General features: G+C 41.5%; 1 protein-coding gene across 1 annotated transcript in view; it reads left to right on the forward strand.

The window, feature by feature from the left end:
• Positions 1-22015, forward strand: part of TLL1 (tolloid like 1) — a 143277-nt gene extending 121262 nt beyond the window's left edge. The window contains exons 13-21 of the mRNA XM_066631778.1: positions 800-995; positions 3312-3437; positions 3884-4044; positions 6478-6658; positions 12363-12488; positions 12842-12969; positions 17202-17415; positions 18152-18402; positions 21681-22015. Of these exons, the coding sequence (XP_066487875.1) occupies positions 800-995; positions 3312-3437; positions 3884-4044; positions 6478-6658; positions 12363-12488; positions 12842-12969; positions 17202-17415; positions 18152-18402; positions 21681-21815 (1518 nt within the window). The 3' untranslated portion in view covers positions 21816-22015. The remainder of the gene's footprint in view (positions 1-799; positions 996-3311; positions 3438-3883; positions 4045-6477; positions 6659-12362; positions 12489-12841; positions 12970-17201; positions 17416-18151; positions 18403-21680) is intronic.
• Positions 22016-25076: the final 3061 nt, after the last annotated feature.

A 25076-nucleotide genomic window follows, 5' to 3' on the forward strand; every position in this document is an offset into this window, starting at 1 on the left:
TTATCCTTGTACCAGCTGTTAAAATCAATGGGAGTTCAGCATATAGAAGCCTCTGGTTTTTTGAAGCTCGCTTTCTGAGAATGGAGTCAAAAGCTGTAACTTGCTCACTGAGCCATGGGAAAGCTTATACATAGCTCAGTGGCAGAGTGCATTAATTGTACATGTTAGCATTCACCTTCCGGTATGTCCAGTTAAAGAATCTCAGGCAGGAGGGATTAAAAAGTCTTGCTAAATATTTGGAGAGCTGCTGTCATTTGAGTTAGACAGTACTGAGCTAAGTGGACCAATGGTCTGGTTCAATATGGCAGCTTCATATGTTTGCTGTCTCATTTCAAGTAAAATATCTGTGCTACCTGTGACCTCTGCATGAGCATGCTACCAGTTAGTCAGTGCTTTATCAAATCAATATAAACCTTATTATCTGCAACTAAGAAGTACCTCCATTCATTGCTTAATTATTGTATTCCCTGTATCCCAAAACTCAGTTTCTTTTCCTTCCTCTGACTTAGCCATGCATCTGCTTCAATTTCACTGATTTGGCCATACCTTCCTATGACTCTTATCTTTTGCTGTCAACATCATTTGATGCAAAATTTTATATATTGTATACCAAACCATATATCAAAAACTTCAAAGACATTCTTCAGAGTGATGGACAAATACCCAGTTTGCAAATATTTTTAACAATAAAGCACAGTAATATACTCAATCTCAAAACAAGTCACCAAGTCTGTGTTAGATTTACTAGCAGAAAAAGTGCTTGTTATAATCTTCACCAAATACTACTTTATGTCTGCAGATTGAGAGACATGATAACTGTGCCTATGATTACTTGGAAGTTCGAGATGGAACCAGCGAAGGCAGTCCTTTGATTGGCCATTTTTGTGGCTATGATAAACCAGAAGACATAAGATCTACCTCTAATACCCTATGGATGAAGTTTGTTTCTGATGGAACCGTCAATAAAGCAGGGTTTGCTGCTAATTTTTTTAAAGGTAACTATTTTTAAAGTTAACAGTTTTGGAAAATGAGAGGCTTTTTTCACTTAACACTGTAATTTAGAAAAGTAAATAAAGTTTGCCTGCTTTAGTAGTTATATTTGAATATATGTTCTCTGTGTGTCCCCTGTAGGGTCAGCCTTAGGGTGATTCGACCAAATCATTTCCCGCACTCTCTTGGGACCAGCCCTGATCCCCTGCCTCCTGACCTCACCTCTATGGTCCTTGGCTTTATAGACTTCCGTACATCCAAACTAGGAGATTTTTTTAGTTATTTGAATGTCATATCTCTCTAAATACTGAAATTACTAGAGAAAATGGTTTCGTCATCGTTATTCATGAATGTTTCACTGTAAACAGCAATGGCACAGAACTATTCAACTAAAGATATAGAATAATGGAATTTAATTTTTCAAACTATAGATAAGTTCTAGCTGTGTTTAAATTTAAAGGTGGCCTAGTTGAACATTATCTTACACCTCAAAAGGTCAAATAGAATTTATAAGCCAAACATGTTTGAATTACTGGAAACATGCAGGGGAGATGCAGATTTTGAACATATGTGGTTGTCATATCCAGAAGGAAACATTATAGATGAAATGACTTTGTGTAGGCTTGCAAAGCATCTGAACAAAATGTGGTTGGGCCACCTCCCAAATGAACATGAATCTGTCATACTGAGTCAGACCATTGATCAGGCTGGCTCAGTATTGTCAGCACCCTTCCAGAGTTTTAAACCAGAGTCTTTCTAAGCCCTACGTGAAGACAGATACCAGGGATTAATCCTGGAACTTTTCGCTCACAGAGCATGTGCTTTGCCACTGAGCTATGGCCTGAACATAAACCGCAGTGTAAAAGGATAATTTCTAATGAATATTGGGACAGCAGTAAAACTAGTTCATGCCAGATATTCAAATTTGAATTTAGTACCAGGAAGGGAGCAATATCTGATTTACAGGCCAATCCTATGCTTGGGCTACGCTGCTGGAACACTAATTCTGACAGTCAGCCTGGCCTGCAGCAGTGTGAAAGATGATACTGTATAGTGTGTGGCTGGGCTGCTGCTGGAAATGGCAAGTGGTGCCAGCCAAATTGTGGCAGCCTTCCTGGAGCCCCCAGTGCAGTAGCTGGGTGAGCAGTGGGCAGGGAGGGAGTGGGAGAACAGGGGGCATAACTGGATGGGAAGGGGTGGATCCGGTGGCAGTGGTGGACACCAGAGCTTATCCCACACATTTTAAACTTCCCTATCCCTTTTCTCTCTTCGGATACACACCACTTTCTTTCAATAACACGTTTAATTGTGTGGTACAGTGAATATCTGCTTGTGCAAAGAATACTGAATTCTGCTTTTTTTCTTCTGGTGCATCTGGTTTCCTTTAATAATAGTAGAATAAAAATGCAGGATTTGAGGACTCCATCTGAGTATGAATTCAAGATAATGTAGAAATTCATTCTGCTGAAGATAAAGTACCGTTTGGGTGACCCTGCTGTGGATTTCTACACTTTTATCAGGATTTTACGCAGCTTTTTAATTGCTGCAGTCTAAATTGTTACATGTTGGTAGTAATGTTCTCAGGGGGTGATCCAGCTCTGCATAGGTACAACACCTACATGCAGATATCCTCATAGGACACAAAAGATTTCAGTTCTACTGTCTTCCTCCTTGTTGCTATGTTCAGGTGCTCAAGTTTATTGTACTACAACAGGATGCTGCACTAAATGGGAGATCCATGAGTCTCTCATAGCTCATCCAGCATGCACCTTTAATTTGGTCAAGGAACATGAGCTCAGTGCTTCCATCCCTTAGTGCAGTGGTTTTCAAACTGTGACCCATGGCTCCCCAAAAAGCAGACAGGTGAGCTGTGAAATCCTAGCCAAAAACTTGCCACCCCCTAGAATGTTTAGGATTGTAGCCCTAATGGGGACTTGCTTCAGCAGAGGTGGGGCGCAGTCGCTCCGCTTTCACTTTCAAAGCTGTGGGAAGCCCTGCAGAAGGTTGTGCAGGGCTCCCCACACCCCTGGGAGGCTGCTGGAAGCTCAGCTGTGTGCAACTGTGCCTATTTGTAGAAGGATCATGGCCTTAGAATTCAGTAGTGGAGCTTTACATTACTTTTGGGAGGGGGGAGGGAATGAACATGTTTTATTATCTTAGTTGTCCAAAATATGCCAATCTACAGACATAACTGTCACATACAAAATATGATTTTAGGGAAATTCACAAAGAAACATCTGCAAATATCAATGTGTTGTTCTACGGACAAGTCACGGAAGCTGGTGATTTTATTTCATGCGGTTCTTGTCTTCTCTTCACAGAGGAAGATGAATGTGCCAAACCTGACAATGGTGGATGTGAACAGCGATGTGTGAATACACTGGGCAGCTATCAATGTGCTTGCGATCCAGGCTATGAGCTTGGGCCTGATAAGAAGAGTTGTGAAGGTATTGTTTGTTATTTTTCAGTGTTCCAGAGATCAGATGGTTGTATTACATGAAATGCACAACCTCAGATTTAGGACATGGTCAGAATCACTCTTTCATCAGATCAATGGGAGCCTGTGCCAGCAATGACTTCATGCCCTTTTTTTTTTCAGAAACCACATTACGGTGATGTATCAGAATCGTGGTCAGGCAATGGATGGTGTGAACACCACTTCCCTAAACTGTCGTTACTGCTTATAAGACTTACCAGCTTTCATGATAACTATAAAATATTAACAGGACAAAATTAATATATTGATATAGAGTTAATTTGTTAGACCATCGGTCCATTTAGCTCAGTACCATCTGCATTGACTGTCAATGACTCTCCAAGGTTTCTGCAGGGATCCTATGTATCTCTGTGCTACATGAATCTTTAAACGCACACTCTTTCTCTTTCATTTCAGCTGCTTGTGGAGGACTTTTGACCAAGCTGAATGGGACTATAACAACACCTGGCTGGCCCAAAGAATATCCTCCTAACAAAAACTGTGTGTGGCAGGTGGTTGCCCCCAGCCAATATAGAATCTCAGTGAAGTTTGAGTTTTTTGAATTGGAAGGCAATGAAGTAAGTAACAAAAGTCAGCCACAATTACACAGCCAATAACGGTAGCATCACTTAGATTCTAAGCCAAATCTGATAATTCAGGATGATCTTTTCTGGTTGAACCAGCATTACCTTTTGCAGAAGAAGGTCGCACCTGTCCTCTCTGCTGAGCCAGCCTGTCATCTCTTTCTTTGCTGTCTGTGCAAAGGTAGAATGTCCAAACTCAGTTTATGCATATAAAATTCTCCCTTGCTAGTTTGAAATCCTGACTCAGAAAACTGACATATTTTGTCAGAAAAACTGCCCCAAATACGTCTAAGGACGCAATCCTAACCCACTTTCCAGCACCGACTTAAGGGCAGCTCTGACATAAGGGCAATACAGCTCACCTTACTTTTAGGAGGCCTCTATGAGTGACACTCAATTGCAGGATGAAGCACTTGTCCCATTGGCACTACTATGCCAGCATTGGAAAGTTGGTTAGGACTTGGGCCTTAATCAGTGTTTCACAAACTGTGGGTTGCGACCCACTAGCTGGGTTGCGAGCCAGTTTCAGTTGAAACAATTTCATGTGTTTCAAAATTTTATTTTTAATATATTAGACTTGATACTACCCAGTATGTGACTGCATTTGGGGAAATGTTGCAGATTTGTACTTTTAACAAGCTACTATGTATGTTCTTTTAACAATGATAGTAAATGGGACTTACTCCTGGGTAAGTGTGGGTAGGATTGCAACCTAGGATTGTTAACAATTTTCATGCTTTATGATATCAATTCCAATCATGACATCACTTCCAGTGGGTCCTGACAGATTCTCATTCTAAAAAGTGGGTCCCAGTGCTAAATGTGTGAGAAGCACTGCACTAAATAAATAAAATATTCAGGACAGAATCCAGCCACAGTAAAACCCTTTAGGTTCCGTTAAATTCCAGTGAGAGAGTTATGCATGTGCTTAATTCTCTCCCACTGAAAACAAGTTTGAAATCATGCTCAACATTTTAAAATCCTCCCAGTGACCAAAAGCTGTTAGGTGCATACATGTACACATTATTAAAAACGAATAATTAATTGCATACAATGCACATACTTTAAGGGAAGCAGCAGATTAATCCAACCTAAAAATATTAGGACTTGCACTATTTCCTGAAATAGTCGACAAATCAAAACTCTGATGGACCAGGAAAGGCAGCGATTTCCAAATGTTAGGTTCCTTCATGGAGAATGTGCTGCTTGAAGATAACATTTTGGGACCATTAACAAGAGTGTTCTAGCTCATGTTAATACTGTGGTGCCTCGCAAGACTAATGCCTCGTGCAACGAAAAACTCGCAAGACGAAAGTGTTTTGCGATTTTTTTGGTGACTCGCAAGACGAATTTTTCTATGGCCGTGCTTCGCAAGATGAATTTTTTTGCATATTTTTTTTGTTTTTGTTTGTTTTAAATCGCACAACCGTTAATACCCAGGATGCATTGTGCATGTTTAAAAAGTTGAAGTTTTGTGCTTGAAATTTTTGAAATCCTCTGTACAGTATGTATGCCTTTAAAGAGCACTTAATAAACACTTTGTAAACCAAATTTGACTTTGTTCTGACTTTTTTTGCCCATAGGAACGCATTAATTAAATTTCAATGCATTCCTATGGGAAACCGCGCTTCGCAAGATGAAATTTTCGCAATACGAAACGACTTGCGGAACGAATTAATTTCATCTTGCGAGGCACCACTGTACTTTGGAGATACAAAGGGGGATGGGTCATCTTGAAGGTAACCACATTACAAACCACTCATGGCTTTGTAGATTAAACTGAAAGCTGGAAGTACAAGATAAGCCAGTTAAGATTACAGGATACACGTGTAATATGCACTTTATATTAACTACTATTTTTAATAGCAAAGCAAGGTCATTATGTACTAGAATATAGGCATATGTCCTCTCTCAGAGCTAGCCTAGAATCTTGCCCAATAAAGGAAACATTTAACGATATAGAATATGCCTATCTCCTATCATTTGAAGTTCAAACAGGCTAATGTCCTTCCCAAAGAGAATGTCCGCTCCGGCCTCTTCTGTCCTCTGCAAACCCACAAAAGCTATTTTCAATCCTGTTACTTGCTAGGATCAATAATCTGTATGTCAAATATATAATTTTTGCTTTGGAAGTAGAAAGGTGGCATTCCTCCCACAGTTACTGCTGAAAATGAACAGAAAATGGAAACATAATGAATTGAAAATAGCTTTTCATATTATATGAGATTATAGAGATGAACAATTACAGAGCTACCATTGATTGTGAGATCAACAAAAAACAAAACTAAGGTTGCAATCCTATACTACTTCCTGGGAGTAAATCCCACTGAGTTCAATGGAACTAATGTCTAAGTAGTCATGCATAGGATTAGTCTGTTTCATTTTGCCTCTTGTTGTTTGGTTAACAGTGGATCATTCACTTCTCAGGTTTGCAAATATGATTATGTAGAAATCCGTAGTGGCCTTTCTTCTGATTCCAAACTGCATGGCAAATTTTGTGGTACAGAAGTGCCTGAAGTTATTACATCACAATTCAACAACATGAGAATTGAGTTCAGATCGGATAACACAGTCTCAAAAAAAGGATTCAAGGCCCATTTCTTCTCAGGTATTTTTTTTTTTTAAAAAAACCTCTCCTCAAACTAACTTTGAATATTTTGGCATGAATTGCCAACGTCTTCCATCCACTACTAAAGATTTTCCCTTACTTTTTTTTAACCTTAGTGCTGGTAAAGAATAATGCCCTTCCATTCATGTTTTTAGTTTCAGTTTTCTACTCAGTTAGTTACCAACGTTAGTGTTACAATATAGGCACACTGAGTGGTCATGAAGCTACACAACAGATTCCACATACTTCATCCATCTTCCTGGTAAAGTTGGTTTTTTTTAGTAACAACATAGACTTATTTTTACTGTTTCTGTCTCTTGGATCGTACACTGTAGTCTTTCTAAAAATATACGTTTATAAAACTTTTCACCTAGAACAGATGTCAATCCGTAACATAAAAGGAGTGCTAATGGTGCTCCAGCAAGTAGTTGTTTAATATAAACATGCAACATGGGAAAATCACAGATAGTACTTAGTTTCTTTATGACGTTTTCTGCTACCTGAGCTAGCACTTACAAGTACAGGCATCCCCCCCCCCTCCATTTGAGGATCCATCATCCATGGTTTCAACTATTCACTTTTCAAAAAGGCACCCCGTTGCGCAACTTGCTTATCTGCTTGAGATTGCAGCCTTGGTGTTGCTGTTCCTGGGTCTCATTTCCTCTTTGCTGACTGCAACATGCAGGCACTCACAAGAAGCACTTACAGGTGGCAAGGCAGAGGGGTTGAAAGAATGTAATGCTTATCAGACAGTTCAAAGAGCTCAGTGATACACTATTTTCAGCCATCTGCCTCACTTCCTGTGAGTGCCTCCATGTTGCAGTCAGCAAAGAGGAAATGAGACCCAGGAACAGCAATAGGAAGGTCCCCAATATCTGAGGATTTCAATATCCACAGTGGGTCTGGCAATGGATCCTCCATGAATATGGAGGGACTACTTTAGTTTTCTAGTGATGTTTATCATTAAAATGAAGGTTGTTCTTTGTTTTATCATTGAAAAAGGTAATTTGGTTTTGTTTTTTGAATTCATTTTCTTGTTTTACATCATTGTATATTGGCAGAGGAGTTAATGTTGATCATGTTACAGTGAACACATGAACATTTAGAATTTTTCTACCCACAAGCAGATTGATGTTGGAGCAATCACTCATCTTTGGTGCCATCCTGGTACATTTTTCCCCCACAGACAAGAAAGCCACCTGCAAGGAGAACCTTTTTGTTTTTGAATCATGCAAGGACTTGATAGAGGTTATCCGTTCAGGCCAAGTACGTATAATTCACAGACTGGTGGCCTCTGAGCGGCTCGGAGGTATGACCATATGTCTTGTGAATGGTTAAGATCTAACAAATTGTTGAGAATGGATCTTTTCTTGTAATAAATGGTAGGGAAAAAAATCTACATGACGTATCCATTCAAAACTGAGAGACTGATTTCCATCTGTGTTTAAAACAAATGGTTTGCATTTATTTAGCCAAACATTTGTTTCTCTAACTAATCTGCACTAATTTGTTTTCTTCTACGATTTTCAATCTGAAATACACATGATGGAAAGTCTGCACTGGCTTGTGTGAAATATAGATAAGACTTTAACTGCAGCAGTCATTAACAGTGCCTACCTATTGTCCTCTGCTGTAGTTTCATCTTTTGATTATTTCACAATGATGTCACTGAAGAGGTCAGTAGAGGCTAGGTTCTTTAAAGAATGAATCCCCTAAGAAAAACAGCAGGTCCCTTGGACCTGTCTTGAGCCACCTTGGTCCAACATGAACCCTCCAAAGGTGACCAGAATAGACCCATAGTGCAAAAAAGAAAAAAAAGGATTTTTATGCCTTTTAAGGCTCAAGAAATAACTTTTTTTGCACTGCGGGGCCATTCTGAAGCCCTGGACATGCACGGCTTCTGTAGGCTTCAGAAAGCCCTCTGGAGGTGACTGAAGCGCAGCTCTGGTTGCCTTTGGAGAGTTTAAAGGGGTCAAAACCACAGATTCCCTTATCCATGGTTTTTGGTATCTGTGGGGGTCCAAGAACAGATCCCCCATAGATACTGAGGCCCCACCTGTATGTCTCATGTACGTGACATTTCTCTGATTTTGGTATTTTGAAACAGAGAAAGCATTACTAGTTTTTCTAGACTTTTACAGCTTTTCACACACATATTTGTTACCTACCTATAATCAATGCTGTCAGGCTTACCTTCTGTTCTGTAGGTTTGATTGATCTGTTTGGAAATGGCTGTATACCTTGACAAGGGGAAATACTAAATGCCATAGATCCCCATTCATAGGGCCAAGCAACCCATGTGGCAACCTGATATGACTTGCATCAGTGCGGGTGGTGGGAGGAGCAGCTGACCCTGGGTGTCCTTCACCCCAAGTCTGCTGTTGCCTCTCTCTAGCCCACTTCAAGCATGATCTGCATTAATCACTAAAACAGGCAAGAAATGCATCATCCACTTGTCAACCCCTGTCCTCTTGTTCCTTCCATATGTGGTTGGACCATATGAAGGAGTGGGGGAAGTGAATTAGATCACTGCTGCCTGCACTGAAAAAAGAGCCTGGACAACTGCAAGCTACTTGGCTATCCTTTCCCCTTGTTCTTTCCTTGCATAGTCCATATAAGGTTAAAGAGACCATGCAAGGAAGAAGTGAGGGGAAGCAGCCACTTACCTGGGTCCTTCCATTCCATGCCATTCCTTGAAGTGAAACAGAAAGCGCAGTACATGCTGGGAGTTCTCGACCTGACCTGCGCTTCTTGTTTTATCAAGAGGATTGCACAGGAAGGAACTGAGGTGCTTTTATTTTTCTTGGTTGGGAATGTGGCATCAAGCACTGCATCAGGCAGCTGCTTTGGTAGATCTCTATAGTTGGTCCAGGATTTACAGTGAACTTATTCTACCATTTGATATTCATTTGTTTTGGATGAGATCTGAAGGTGGGTGTGGAGCGCTTCTGTGCATGCATGGGAGCTTTCACGGTTTGGGCATATTCAAGGGGCAGTTTGCAGGTTGGCCTCTATCATCAATATGATCACAAACATAAATGTAGTATTTATAATTACCTATAATTTAATTTATAATGGACTATTTAGCATTTAGATTGGTTGATGTTTTCAGGGATCTCCAAGTCAGTAGCCTGCTTGCATTTTCTTTGACTAACACAACTTTTGTGTAGAACTCTATCATTTTATTTCCTATGTTTTAAGTACGAATCTGAATGCTGGGAATGCTTCCCATAATGCTGACTCCTTTAGCGCTGATTTGCTAAATCAGTGCTCTTCATCCCAGGTTGATTTACAGCCATTGTAACCAATGTAAGTACTACATTCTGAGTAGGGCAGGGCCAAACAGCTCCTGTTTCCTCCAATGGCATCTCCTGTAAAGCAAGCAGTAGTTGGCTTTTCTAGAATAGGTCCCCAGCATTAACAGACTGATTACTATGCAATCAGTTTGTATAAGGCACAATCATCAGGAGATGAAAAATTCCCTTTATTGTTTACTTGTTTTTATAAATGCTGTTGTACTTAGTAAAACAGAGAAGAACTACTGATGCTTGTAGTAATTGGGGCTGCACTGCAATATTTAATTGATTGATTACTTACTTAGATTAATTGATTAAAAATATTTGACTTAAAATGTTCCTTTTGATTAAATGTAAGCAGATAATAAAAAATAATATAAATTTTAAATAAAGCACTTCAGAAAACTACAGATGCTAATCAGCACCCCTGCTTAGGGGGGGAAATGTCTTTGACATATGCCTGCTTATGAAGCATATTTAAAATGAATAAAATGTGCTTCTTGCTTCAGAACCATAAGTTTTTACCCCTATGCAGATTTATGCTGATTTAATTGATGGATTCATCAACTGAAACTCATACAATGAGTCAGCTAAGGTTTATTTAATTAGGTGTCAGCCCTATTAATAACCGATTTGTGAACTCATCCTAAGCTTATTGAAGAGGAGTCTGTGAATCATTTTAGCGTGTAGAATCTGGAAGAGTCTGGTGTGTTTGACAGATTACTGAACACAAGTTTCACAAGTTCCATATGCTGTATGTATGCTGCAATTTCTGCTGTAGCAACTATGATATGAAATGACTACATGGCAATCTTGTTAAGAAATTGCTCTTCCTATAGTATGCTCTAATGAAGGGGAGGGTTATGGAGATGTGCTTTTTCCCACCCTAAATTTGCATCTCTCTAATCTCCACTCTAATTGTCATCAGCTCTTTTTCATTTTAGCTTGTGAGATGATAGGGCCTTGTGCACATCTAATGTGGAGTGTCATTATAAATAAGTGTCAAGAATAAATCTTGTGAGTTTTGATTTAATGGATCAGCCCCACCTAAAATAGTAACAGCAGAATGGAAGCAGCTGATGGCCCTTGCAGGAATGACTGCCTGTTAATCTAGTTTGGCTTTTCTCCCCTCTTATGAATTTTGATGCTATTTAGTTCGGCTCAGACTCCCATCCTGCTTCATGTCTAACGCACTAAAAGCTCTTTTAGAGGATTATTATTTGATAAACAGGACTTCCTGCTATGTGGCAGATTTTCCTACAGTGCATAACATCTATTCCTTCTATGTGGTATTTGAATAGTATATTTTCTTTTTCAAGGTGCTATGCTATGTCCTGCTTCATTACACTCAAAGCACATTAGACACTGTTTTGGGAAGAAAAAGCGTTACATAGTCATAATGTCTGTGATTAAAATACCAAACCAAACCATCATATGCTGAGCTTGAAACCTTGTTTAACTTAACATTTTCTTTTAGACACTATTTCCAAAATATGCTGCTGATGTAATATCATGAACACTATAAGATACCTTGTTGTGCAGACCTAATCTATACTATCTGAATGTACAACTGTGACCTACCCAAAGGCTCCATAAATGACCTTTTGTTGCCTTTATGCAACTGAGAAAATGGGGAGATGATCTGTTGACCCCTAGTGTCCATCATATCTGGCTAGTCAGGGCTGATATTAGAGTTCTGCCAAGTTGGACATAAGGACTATCAGAAGGCCCACAGTCTCTCATTCAAGAGCCTGGGCAGTAATAGTGATCCAGAGTTTGATCCAGAGCTCTGCCAGCCTTTTTGAAAGAACAGTGGAATACCCTTGTCCTCTTGTCATTTTAAATAAGATGATGACAACCAGCATGACCACCACAAAGCAATCTGGACTGTTGCTGCCCTGCCATCAAAGGAAATGACCCAGTATGGGACTTTGACCCAGAGACTTTGCAACCTGATGTTGTTCCTGTAGTTAATGAGCTGCATTAGGCATTGCACAAATTGTGTAATATCCTTGATACACTCTGAACTCCTGGTGAGACATACTTGGATAAAAAAAATTAGTTGTAAAATTACACTTTGACAGTGTCTGTTGTGCTCAGTATTTGGGCTTGTTTGATTGATGGTTGGTTTGAGAAATAAATTCCATGGCATTCTGTCCTGACACAGTATGTTGGACAATGAATGGGTATAATTAAGGTACAATCACACTCATGTTGTATAAGACAAGTGTTGTAGTTTTCCCCTTTCCTAAATTTAAGCTATTTTTGCCCGAAGTTGGATATATGACACAGGGATCAAATGTGTACACCTGTGGGCTGGGCAGAAATGGGTTAAACATAACGCACCTCTTTCTGAAAACTGGAAGCAAATCATGCGTTCACAAATATACTTTCTATATGTCTTTTAGACAAGGACGAATGTTCTAAGGACAACGGTGGCTGTCAGCATGAATGCATCAACACTGTAGGAAGCTATGTGTGTCAGTGTCGCAATGGATTTGTGCTACATGAAAATAAACATGACTGCAAGGAAGGTAAGAGGCTAGTTGGATAGAGCAGCACATTTGAATGATTTGCCTGACTAAGGGCAAATGTGTATTTGCACCCATTGTGAGACACGTTTTGTGTGAGTCATAGTAGACATTGCCATCAATCTGATGTTAAACACAAAACTAGAAATGTGGATTACTGTCTATTATTCTCTGTAATGAGTTTGCCAAAGGTGATGAATGTGATAGTGAAGACTGAAAGGGTGATTAGCCCTGGATTAGCTTCAGGAAAATCCTACCCTTTCAGTGAATCAGTGAGTAAATAGTTTGCTTCTCTGGCTACATATTGTACATTTTCATCCAAATTCACTAATGGTTTTTGTCTGTTCTCGGTGCAGCTGAGTGTGAACAGAAGATCCACAGTCCAAGTGGAATTATCACAAGCCCTAACTGGCCTGATAAGTATCCAAGCAGGAAGGAATGTACCTGGGAAATCAGTTGCACTCCTGGACACAGAATCAAAATAGTAAGTCACTTCAAGATTATTAGCAAACGTTCTTTGCAATACATCAATAGATTCTCGGAACGTTGCCTAAAGGTGAAGCTGAATTGTGGTTGGTGTGTGACAGATGTTGAATAGTTCTTTTACAGCACAATGCTATGCATATCTACTCAGAAGTAAGTCTCCTTGAATTCAGTGGGGCTGCTCTCAGGTAAGCGTGAATAGGATTGCAACTTCAAGCATTATTTCCTTTAGAATAGAAGAAGAGCCCTGCTGGATCAGGCCAAGGGCCCATCTAATCCAGCTTCCTGTATCTCACAGTGACCCACCAGATGCCTCTGGGAGCACACATCAACAAGTTACCTGCATCCTGGTGCCACTCCCCTACATTTAGAAATGAAGGAAAATGGTTTAATATCAGTAGTGTCGTGATATTGAAAGGCACTCTGTTTTCAAAATGAAGGTTTTGAAAAATACATTGTAGCCAGAAATTTAGTGAATGTGATGAACAGCACAATTATATGGACATAATTAATGGAAACAGAGCTTTAATTGGGCAGAATAAACCTTATTCTGAGTTTACGTGAGGAATATTGGTGGTATCTGATCCCTACCTCATTTACAATGTTTATCACTTAGGGCGCAATCCTATCCTGTGCTGGAACAGGCAAGCCAAGAGGCTTGCTCTGTATCCAGCACAGGATAGGTGCCAAAGCGGCTCAGTCAGAGGAAAGGGAAAACTTTCCTCCAGGTAAGCCACCCTGGCCCCAATGGGTCTCCTCGAACTTGTGCCACCTCTTGAGGTGGCGCAAGTTCGAGGAGACTGGAGCAGCTTGAAGCTGCTCCGAGCTCCCTGGGAACGGGGGTTGGGATTCAGCATAACTGCCAGGTCCCACCCCACCTCCCACTCCCCACCTGCCTGCCCCCAGGGCAGCCCACTGCGTGCCTTCCTCCACCCCAGAATGCCTCCCTCCCACCTCCTCCCCGCCCACCCTAGAGTCTTGCATCAGCCAACCTCGGCCGATGCGAGACTTAGAGCCTCCGTCAGCACGGAGGCTTATTCCAGCCTCTGCAGGCCAGCACACCACTGTGTGCCGGTCTTGCTGACTCACAAGGAGGCACAAACATGCCTTGTGGCACATTTGCGACCCTCCTGGGCCCAAGTGCAACTCAGGATTGCACTGCATGTTATCTAAGAGCCCAATCCTATCCTTTTCCTCCTGCCAGTGCAGCAGCGACAAAAAGGCATGGGCTGTATCCAGTGGGGAGAGATTGATAGACTTTAGAGAGGAGAGGAAAATTATTTCCCTTTACCCTCTGTAAGCCTTCCAATGAGTCTCCATGGTCCTGCACCACCTAAAGAGATGGTGCATGCCTGAGGAGAAGAAAGGGGCAGGGAGGTTTTAAAAAAAGGGGATAGGATCTGCCTCATGCCATTGCTGCCAGATCCACCCCCTCCCACAGCTTCCCCTTCCATGTACAGTTTTGCTGCATCCTCTCTCTGCCCACGCCCACCACCGCCTTACCGAGCCCAGTGGGTGTGATGGGAACTGGTGGCTGCGTTGAAGTGCTTCTTCAGCTTGCAGCAACATGTGCAAAATGGCCACCAATGGAGCACTGCACAAACTGACGGCTGTCATTTTTGCAAAGTGCTTTCTACTGTCTCAACATGCTCCACCCAGCGCCAAATCAATAGGATTGGGCGCTAATTCATGTTGCTGAAAAGTAATGTTCTTTGTTATCTTACAGTCAGTGATGGGTAGATTATCCTACCCTCTCAGGTTGGAATTGGGCTTTGAATTTATTTACTTATTTTATTTTTATACCACCTTTCCTCCAAGAAGCTCATATGGCATATATGGCATATAAGGTTTTCTTTTTTTCTTTTTTCCTTACAACAACTCTCTGAGGTAGGTTAGGCTGAGAGATAGTGATTGGCCCAAGGTCACCCTGGAAGCTTCAGGGCTGAGAAAGGATTTGAGCCTAGATGTAGTTCAGATCCTATTGTATTCCCAATGACAAGTGTGTCTGCCAGTGTCCTCACAACTGCCTATGAGTCAACAACCCTTGCCTTCAAGGTTTCATAGCTTGCTTCACTGCTGCACATCAATGAAAGGGGTCCATGCAGAGGTGTGGACTTCTTAAGGGGAACATAACTGAGCAGTACAATTTTCTCTAAAAAATGCCCCTGCCAAATGCAAGCCCCAAAGGGCAGAAACAATTCTAAATTTTATGTATGTGTACACTGTGCTTATATTAAAAATATTTTTATACAATTTTGATAGGAAAAAGAAGCAGCTCTTACATAAAGCACATTCTGGCTCCCCGACTGAGTGGCTTCAGCTCTATTTTTAAGAAGCTTCTCATAGGGTTTTGTGTATCTATGAGATGATTTGGAGCACAATACTCAGCTGTATGGAAATTGTATGGTCAAACAGAATTTATGAGTGACAACTGGGATTGCTGTACAGCTGTTTGTATTGCATCTGTGGTTTCTTTCTATTACTAAGGTCACCTAATCTTCTTTAAGAAAACAAATAAATCAGGAGAAAGTATCAGGGTTTCAGCCTGCAAAAGTGTTGTGTTTATTCTGACTGTTCTCTCTCCAGTGCAAAAGCACCAGTACTTAGAGCGATATGCAGTTCCTCCAGGACAGCTGTTAATACAAAGTGGCATCACATTGTACTTTGGCTGGCTTCCATTAGGGATTCAGTAGATTAGAACTGCTTTTTGTCCCAGACACAACGTTCAGCAGTTCGAATTGCTCTGCTTTTGACTCTTGTTTGGTTCCATCCCTTTTCAGTATTGGCTTTTAAGATTTCAGCTTGCTCATATGCTCCTTCTTTAGGGTTGCCCGCCCTTCAGGATTGGCTGAGGTTTCTAGAAATCAGTATCAGCCTCCAGGTGACTACTGAAAGGTGACAACTAAAAGCAATCCTGGAGATCTTAACAAGGAAATCCCAACTTTATATCGGATAGAGGAAACAATCACCAGGAATAGCTTCAGAGTGCAATCCTACTATCGCTAGCACTGGCACTGAAACAGCTGCTATCTCTCTAGCTGTTGCAAATGTGCCATAAAGCACATTCAACCTTCCAGGAGTTCAGATTAAAGGCTTTTTAAAGCTAATAATAATAACACAGGCCAACACACATTTTGCTTCCTTAAACGTTACACCAATTCCTGGGTATATTTGGGGTGCTGATTCCAAAACTGGCACCTGTTTTACCCTATCACGTCTAGTTTTGGAAACATGGCATAGCCTCTTTAGTGAACGGTTCAAGCAGCTTCCTCATGAGGAAGCCTACACCATGGCTATATCAAACCTATATCACTATATCAAAACACCATAAATTTTGGGAGAAACTTTTCTGACCCTCAATTTTGTAGGCCTGTGTAATTGGGGTAAAACACAACAAAATTGTCAAAACAAATAAGTGAAGTTTGTGGTCCAGTTATAATTGTTCCATGCTGCAATTTTTTTTTGTTGCCTCTTGTTTGTAACTTTTGTAACAAAAGTACTTTTGCAGCTTTCTCTGATAGCTGTGATTTTATCTGACTTGATTGCATCCCTAAGTAGCTCCAACAACTGTAGTTGTAAAACTTGTTTTGTATAACATTTTGAGAAGAGCTAAGACTATTTTCACACACAGAAAGATTCCTCTGGTAATTTGTAACCCTTGTTTAATGGATCACAGTGGAATGAACAACCGCTTTTAAAACGAAAAGCTTGTCTTCTTTGTAAAAACAATTCTACCCACAACACATTTTGCAGCTATTTCTGAATGCTTCGTTCCTCCTGCGAATAGTTTTTCTAGTATAAGTCAGATGTTGGGAGAAATATGAGATGACCCTGTGAACAAGGAGAACAAATTTTGTGGAACGTCTGTATTTTCCAGATTTTCTGGCTTCTGCCACAGGGTTCTTGGGAATAAATGCCTTATTAATCCCTTCAGTGTGAAAACTTGTCTTGCCTGTTCTGAAAGCCATTGAGAGAGCAGTCTCCCCAGCACTACTGCAGTTCAGCTTTTGTTGCAAAGCAACTTGCTCATGAAATCAACCGATAATTCTCCTTGTAATGACTGGAGGAGGCATAGAAGCAGTATTCATTAAATCGTACCCACTCTCCTTGGTTATCACTTCCAAAATCAGTGCATCAGTGAAGTCTGACATTTAAAATAAGCAAATTCATACCACAGGTCCATACTTAGCAGGGACCTCAAGTCTTGGGTTTGTGTTTTCCTTAACTTTTCAGGTTTTCAACGAGTTTGAAATTGAGCAACATCAGGAGTGTGCTTATGACCATCTGGAGGTGTTTGATGGAGAAACTGAAAAGTCACCAATTCTCGGACGTTTATGCGGAAATAAGATACCAGATCCTCTTGTTGCTTCTGGAAATAAAATGTTCCTTCGGTTTGTTTCGGATGCATCAGTACAGAGAAAAGGTTTCCAAGCAATGCATTCTACAGGTCTGAAAAGAATTCCCTTTATTTCAATTAAGAAATGCTTAAAACTCCCTTGAACCAAGTTAAATGTTTGGTGTTTTCCCCTACAGCAGAAAAGGGAGCAGTTGGTTAAATACATGTAGCTGATAAAATATTGTGGCCTGTATACAAACTCCATTAATCTCTCCTGTTTTGTGAAGTGCAGCACAAACCTGGTAGCATTCATTGTCTTGCTGAAGTCAGTATGTGTTTAAAGAAAGTTGACGTGTGGCTTCACCACTGGATGTGTGTTATATCCTTCCGATTAAGTGATTACTAAAATTTGTTTAGAAGAGGAACACAAGCAATGCTTAGTTTTGTTATTCCTAGTAAGAAATATGACTAGTTTTGTCTTACATTTCTTGGTTTATAGTGACCTCTGGTGGCATTTATAAGAGTCTCCTGGCCATGATGCTGTACAAAAAATAGAATAATAATGGGAGACTGCAGGTGAAGTTGCCTTATGCTGAATCAGAGTATTGGTCCATCTATACTACAGTATGGTATAATCTACATTTGACTGGCAATGCTCTCCATGGTTTTAGCTGAGGGTCTTTTGCAGCCCTACCTGGAGATGCCAGGGATTAAATCTGGGATTTTCTTCATACAAAGTAGGTGCTTTATGGCCCAGCTACAATCTTTCCCCTACAGCACCTAAATTGCATCTCTTGGATTCATATCAGTCAAAAAATATCTTTGTTTTTCCTTCCTCATTTTGCAGAGTGTGGCGGTCGCTTGAAAGCTGAGAGCAAATCAAGAGATCTCTACTCTCATGCTCAGTTTGGGGATAATAACTATCCTGTTCAAGCAGACTGTGAATGGCTAATAGCATCAGACCGTGGGTATCGAATAGAATTAACTTTTCAAACTTTTGAAGTGGAAGAAGAGGCCGATTGTGGCTATGACTACCTAGAACTCTTCAATGGCCACGACACAAATGGTGTGAGGCTTGGTCGGTTTTGTGGATCAGGGGTAGGTAATCATGTGATAATTCCCTTTATTTATTACAGCAACTTATATATAGAATTTATTATTATAAATACATTATATTTATTCAAACAAATTATATTCCAAATTATATCCCTGCAGGAACCACCAGGGCAGCTTAAACACTATTAAAAACCATCAAATCAACAGTTAAAGTAGCTAATAATCAGAACACTAAATCCACATATCAAGAGACAAAAGATGAGGAGAGGGGGAGACTTAGGGCCCAATCTGCACTGACGCAGCATTGGTGTTCAGTATTGCAAATGTGCCATAAGGCACACCTGCAACACTTACCGGGCCAGTGCAGGTGCTGGCTCAGCGTGAGCCCATGCTGAGACAGTGCGGGGCAGAGGATGGGTGACCGCCACCCAGAGCTCTAGGCAAGCGCTGGGTGGTGGAGAGGTGAGTTTGGTAGAAGTATGGAGGGAAGTGTTCCAGGGCAGGGGGGTGGGGGGGAAGATGAGGTGGGAGAGGGAGGGGGCAGGAGGGGGGATGGGATAGGCGGAGCTCAGCTCCACCAAATCCATAGCTCCACATCAGGCCTCCAGGCCCAACACCGGGCTGCTTTACACTGCACCAGCTAAATAGCCAGCATAGAGTTGAGTAGCCCCATTGTGGGGCCAATTCCCTTACTCGGGGGAAGGGGCAAATATTCCCTTCTTCTGAGGAGATGTTGGAAGCAGCCAGTGGCTGCCCAACACCCATAGGATGCAGTGGCAGCCATTTTGAATCCAGCCTCCGTGGCAGCTTCCCTGTGGAATCTTGCGTCAGCCCGGCTGAGCCGATGCAAGCAGCGAGGGTGGGCGGGGAGGAGACAAGAGAGAGGTGTTCCTAGGCGGGCAGTGGGTGGTCCTGGGGGACAGACGAGGAGCGGGAGGCAGGACTTGGATCCCCCGTTCCTGGGGAGAACGGAGCGGCTTCAAGCTGCTCTGCTCTCCTCGGACTTGTGCCACCTCAAGAGGTGGGGCAAGTCTGAGGAGACCCATAGGGGCCAGCAGCCCTTACCTGGAGGTAAGGAGAAATGTTTCCCCTTATCTCTGGCTAAGCTTCTTATGGCCACTATCCACCGCTGGATATAGCGCAAGCCTCCTGGCTTACCTGTTCCAGCACAGGATAGGATTGTGCCTTTATTCTGAGTAGACATGCATAGGATTGGGCTCTTAGTCAGAATGGAGATCCTGTCACATCATTTAGCAGGGCTGGCCCTAGGAGGTGTGGAACCCAATTCTGCATGGTCTTTGAAGGCCCCCCTCACTGCACAGCCCTTACGGGGCGGGGGGGGGCACTTACCTGCAAACAAGTGGTGGCAAGCAGTCCAAGCTGAGTGCCTACTGCTTTCAGAGTGGCCCAGTTTGGTGGGCAGGAGCTGCTTTTGGACTGACCTGATTTTGGGCCAACCGGAAACAGCGGTGGGATCTGTTTCTGAAGTGGCCCAATTTTGGGTCAGTTGGAACCAGTGGGAGGGAGGATCCGCAAGAGCTCTGCTTGCTGCACCAGTCTCTGAATGGAAGTTTACCTCCATTTGAGGTGCCAGCTGTGAGCAGTCAGCTCCCTGCCACCACCACTCTGGGCTTAATTGGCTTAATTGGGTGAAATTGCCCAAATTGGGTTAAAGCTGGCCCTGTAATTTAGCTTTTGGGTCTGGAGGACCAAGTACAATCAGGCTATGCTGTGTGTAGTTGCATATATAGCCGTTCTCTGGGGGTCCTCCTGCTCTCTCTGTAGCCCTGGTTCTTGCCCTTTGGGGCTTTAAAGAGACAAAAGGGAAACAACAGAACATGGTAGGAGAGTGGTGCCAGTGTGACTGTTTAATATACACAAACTTGGGTTTAGTCACAGCAGAGTAAAGTTACTCACTAGAAGGAAAGCCGAAGGCTTGAAGGAGCCAAAGAGGGGTTTGAGAGGGGATTTGAAGGAAATCTGTTGTTGCAAGAAAGACTTCTGAGGGATGTGGGCCATACAGAAATAGTCTTGAATGAGATGCTTTAAAAGGCTTCAGGATTGTTAGGTTGGCTCATAACATCAAAAGAAGGGAAAATTCTATTTGGTTTAAGAGTAGCACAAGTAAAAACCTATTAAAGGAAGCATTTTTTCCTACACATCAGCCAGCAGATATATAGAGGACCCAATTCGACAAGAAGCTTATAGAAAGGTTGAGGCCTGAATTTTTGTTTTTTAAAATGTAAAAAGCAGTTTTTGTGCAGCCCTGATCTGAATCAGTACTACTGTGGGAAGGGAACTTTAATACCCTTGCTGCCATTGCTGTAACCTCAACCTGCATTCCCCACCACACCCACCCACTGACAGTCAGGCACCTATTTGTGCCAGACAGACCCCCACTGCAGTTTCATTATGGATCAGGACCCTGCACATCTCTTATTTACATTTTTAAGAACACAAGCATGCAGTAAGTATACCATCTAATCACACAACAGGTGTATCATCCAATTTGACCTAGGCAGAGAAAGTAATGAGGGTAAAGATTTAGGCTCAAACTACATCTTAGGTGAAGTGCTCCATGCTTTTTTAACGCAAAGTAGCCTGGGGTAGGCTATGTTTGACCAGCTGTAGGCTACTTGTGCCTTTCACCACTAGTCCCCTTTCATCTGAAGTTTGTCCTCCCCCCAATTTTTTTCCAACAACAAGTGGGGGTTATTACGTCGTTCTGTTATTACCATGTGGATGAAGCAATAGCTTTGGAAGGGAATTTGAGCTGGAAAATGGTGGGAGGAGAATGGGTAAAGCAGCCTCTTCCTCCATCCCCTGCTCAAATGCAGCCTGTCCCAGGTTTGTTTGGCTTTCAAAAACCAAGAGATAATGTGTGAATTCTGTATAGTTCAAAACTTAGAGTTAAAATAACCCCCAAATATTTTTTTTAGTCATTGTTGATAATGGAATTGGTGCAGAATGACTAGTGGAACAAATAATGACATGAACTTACCAAAATAAAATAAAGGAACCCTTTTTTTTAAGTTGCCAAGGATGTCTGAATGAATTTAGGATATTTTTGGAGCACTGAATTTAAAAAATGCATCAGTTTTGCCAATTGGCTCTAGTTTTGGGGTACAGCATAGCCACCTTACATGCTGATGCCATAGCTTCCTAACATGATACCTGCTTGAATCAGCATATAAAGTATATACTGGTCATTTTGATTGAGAAAGGAGGAATAATAAATGATTAAGAAAGATCATAGTGTTGATTGTTATATCTCAATTAACCAGTATTTTGTTTGTAACATTATTCTTTGTTTTCCACAGCCACCTGAAGAAATTTTCTCAGCCGGTGATTCTATTTTGCTTCATTTTCACACAGACGATACAATCAACAAGAAAGGATTCCATATACGATACAAAAGTATAAAACATCAAGACAGTGTTCACACCAAAAAATAACAGATAACCCCTTAGACCACAAAAATCAAGACAAAGAGAGAGACTGTAATGGAGAGAGAGGGGTGGATTTTAAAAAAAACCTGACATTTAAGACCACAGACGTTTTCATACCATGAGTTCAAATGGAAGGAAAACTCATGCACTCAAAACATCTCACTGTTAAATATACTCTTATGCCATTGGAACAGACATTATGGTGATGACGTGTGGTCTCCATGTGTGGCTGTCTCTGCAAAGCTGGAGAGGAGACAGTGCATGCATCCAGGGAGACCCTAAAAGCTTTGCTGCCAGCTTGACAAGTGTCATTGTTGCTTGCATACTCAACCAGTTAAGATTCAGAGGAGGTGAAGCATACAGACTGTTCTTCCTTTTGACAAATGACTGCTGTCCAGGAGGGAAAAACAGCCCTCTCCCCACCTTCTGCAGGTCATGCATCCAAAATACTGTCCTTATATTGTTCTTATTGTAATTACTTGGGTGGTGTTTCCAGGATACAGTGCATACAAAGAAAAGTTAGAAGTCAGGAAAAAGGATGGGATGGGTTACAAGTATTCTATACTTGTAACTCATCTGTCCCATCAACATATTAATGTTGTGAAAACTACAACTGCAGAACCACTTGATCTTTAGGGAGTTTTTATTATAGCAACACATTGGAATGTCTGAAGCTTTTACCGTTCATCATAATTATTAGCACATCTGGACTTTGGATACAATCAGTGACTAAGAATACTGTTTTATTGTTGCTGAGGGACTCTGTATCTGCTGACCTCTTAAATTTTACACTGAGAACCAAAAGGGAATGGGTTAACATTTTGCAAGCCTGCTGCCAACCCTTACCCATCCAGCAACAGACATAAATCAGGATCGAAATAATCTCCAACTCTAGCAATGGATTTCATTTCAATAGTAATGAGCTGCTAATCTGGATTTTCTTGGTTGTTTTTGTGAATGAGCTTATTGTTTATTTTAAACTGATCAAAAATGGAAAAAGTGGTTTTGTAAAAGCCATGTTTCCCGAGCAAGTGAAAGGAAGAGAACATTTGTTTTCTGGGAACAAGGCTTTTGTGATGGCAAAGATCCTTTTCTATGGTGCTATTCCATGAACATTAAAAACAAACCAACCCAAGACGTGTTAGACGTTTGAGCCAACAACCTGCGGATCATGAATGTCTCAATACCCGACTGCATCTTAAGAGGAACAGGCTTTCTAAGCATGTGAAGATCATTTACAGTGGCAGCACTAAGCCCTGTGGAACAACTACTACTGTTGCCTTAGAATTCTTGCACATGATCAAACAGATCTTCCTGTAGATACATCTGATTTGATAAAGAACTTAACGACTTGAACATTTTAAATGTGTGTCCACAAAAGTGATCCTCAACCAAATTCCCATCCGCAGAGCAAGATCATCAGTTGTAAATACAGTGGACTCTACCAATGTAGAAGTATGTTATTTGTAGAAAGGAGAACTACTGTATGTGCTGTAGGCCATACATGGCTGTAGTCACAATGTATATGCATCATGTAAGTATGTATGAATGAGTGCTTTAAGAGAATGAGACGCGTTGAGTGTGAATGGACAGGGAAATTGTACTTCATGTGCCAAGTTCTACCAGAATCCGGATTGACTGTAGCAACTTTCTTTAAGGGTTTCATAAGCAGGACTTCAATAAAGAATCAAGAGCTAATGAAGTGTGATGTTTCATTTAAAAATATTTTGATATCATTTGATGTCGGTTGCTACTCAGCTTAGTTTTTGTTTCCTTACCATGACCATACACTGGCATTAATGTTTTTTGTTTTTTTTTAATAATAAACCAAAACTAAGCATGTGTAGGTCTCATTGTTTGTATTTATAACCTGCCTCTGTTGCTGTATCACACATTTCATCTTTCAGATGGCATATGTAAACAAATGCAATAATATTTTGGGGGTACTGAATTCAGGTCTGCGTGAAAGGAATAGTATCCCTTTGAAAGCCCAAGCTGAACACTGCCCCATATGATGACTACAGAATAGCACTGTCTCATGTGCTCACACAGCTTTGCCCAGTCTCTTTAAGGAGCCAATCCTATCCTCAGCTGCCCTGCAGAATGCAGCAATGCTGGCTGGAGACCAGGTCGGTGGGGCGAGGTAAGTAAAATAATTTTCTTATTTATCTCCTTCGCTACTCCTCCTTCCCCAATTGGATTCCTCAGATCTGTGCCAGCTGTTTTGCTAGCATAAATCTGTTAGGATGAAGGAGGTGTGTTGGGCCATTGGTGTGGGCACAGGAACCTGCAGATGCTGCTGCAGCAGAGACCCCCCCCTCCCGGTCTGTCCTGATCCATCACCAGCCTGGCCCAATCCCTGCTCCAATCCAACCGAACCACTAACAAACCTTTGTTACAGGCTGGTCGGTGGCACACAGCTTATGGAGCAGGGCTTACTGGCTGCTGCACCGTTGGCAGCGCACCACTGATGGTTGCAGTGGCACGTGTGATGGTGACCTGTGTGATAAGATGGCTCATCATAAGGTCTCTCAGTGTATCGCGAGAATAAGATTGGGCTGTAAGTCTTCTTGAAAAGGGAGGGGGAGAGGACTTGTGTTGCACATGCAACCTTCATGTGCAGCCAGCACAGAACTACCCTATACTCAGAACTTTTATTCCATGCTGTTTTCCTACTAAACATTCCCCGCAAGTCATCAAACATAATTTGCTTAAATGGTACCTTTGGGGACGCATATCAGCCTGGTGGAAGAGAGTGAGATCTTCAGCAGGAAAAAAAAATGACAGTGAATTAAGCATCCTCCACTTTCATGCTGCAGTCCTAATCTGGATCAGGCCACCACATGGCTGCAGATAACTTTTTTATATAGAAACCTCACAAATGGACAGTGATGCATTTTAGCAGCATATCAGTTTGGCCCTGTCATTTGTTTCTGCTGCTTTTGCTCATAGAAAGTCATAGAAATCAGTTAGGAATAGCGATTGTTTGCATCACCCCTTACTGTTTATCACCGTTTCTTTGTATATTAATAGATCTAACATGTTAAATTCTGATCTTCTTGTTTGTTCCTTTTGCCTTCAGTCATATGTTGAAAACCAGAAAGACGGCAATGTCTGGTGACAGGGTAATCAAAATCTTCCCAAACAAGCTCTGTACTCACAGTAAAGAGACCTTTTGCCATGTCAGATATATCAAGAGCCTGACAAATTGCTCTTAGCTATATTCCCACCCAAGCTTGGATTCTGTTTTGTCATGCTCTTTTGCTG

This window comes from Tiliqua scincoides, chromosome 6 (assembly GCF_035046505.1).
Source record: "Tiliqua scincoides isolate rTilSci1 chromosome 6, rTilSci1.hap2, whole genome shotgun sequence".
In the NCBI taxonomy this organism is placed as follows: domain Eukaryota; kingdom Metazoa; phylum Chordata; class Lepidosauria; order Squamata; family Scincidae; genus Tiliqua; species Tiliqua scincoides.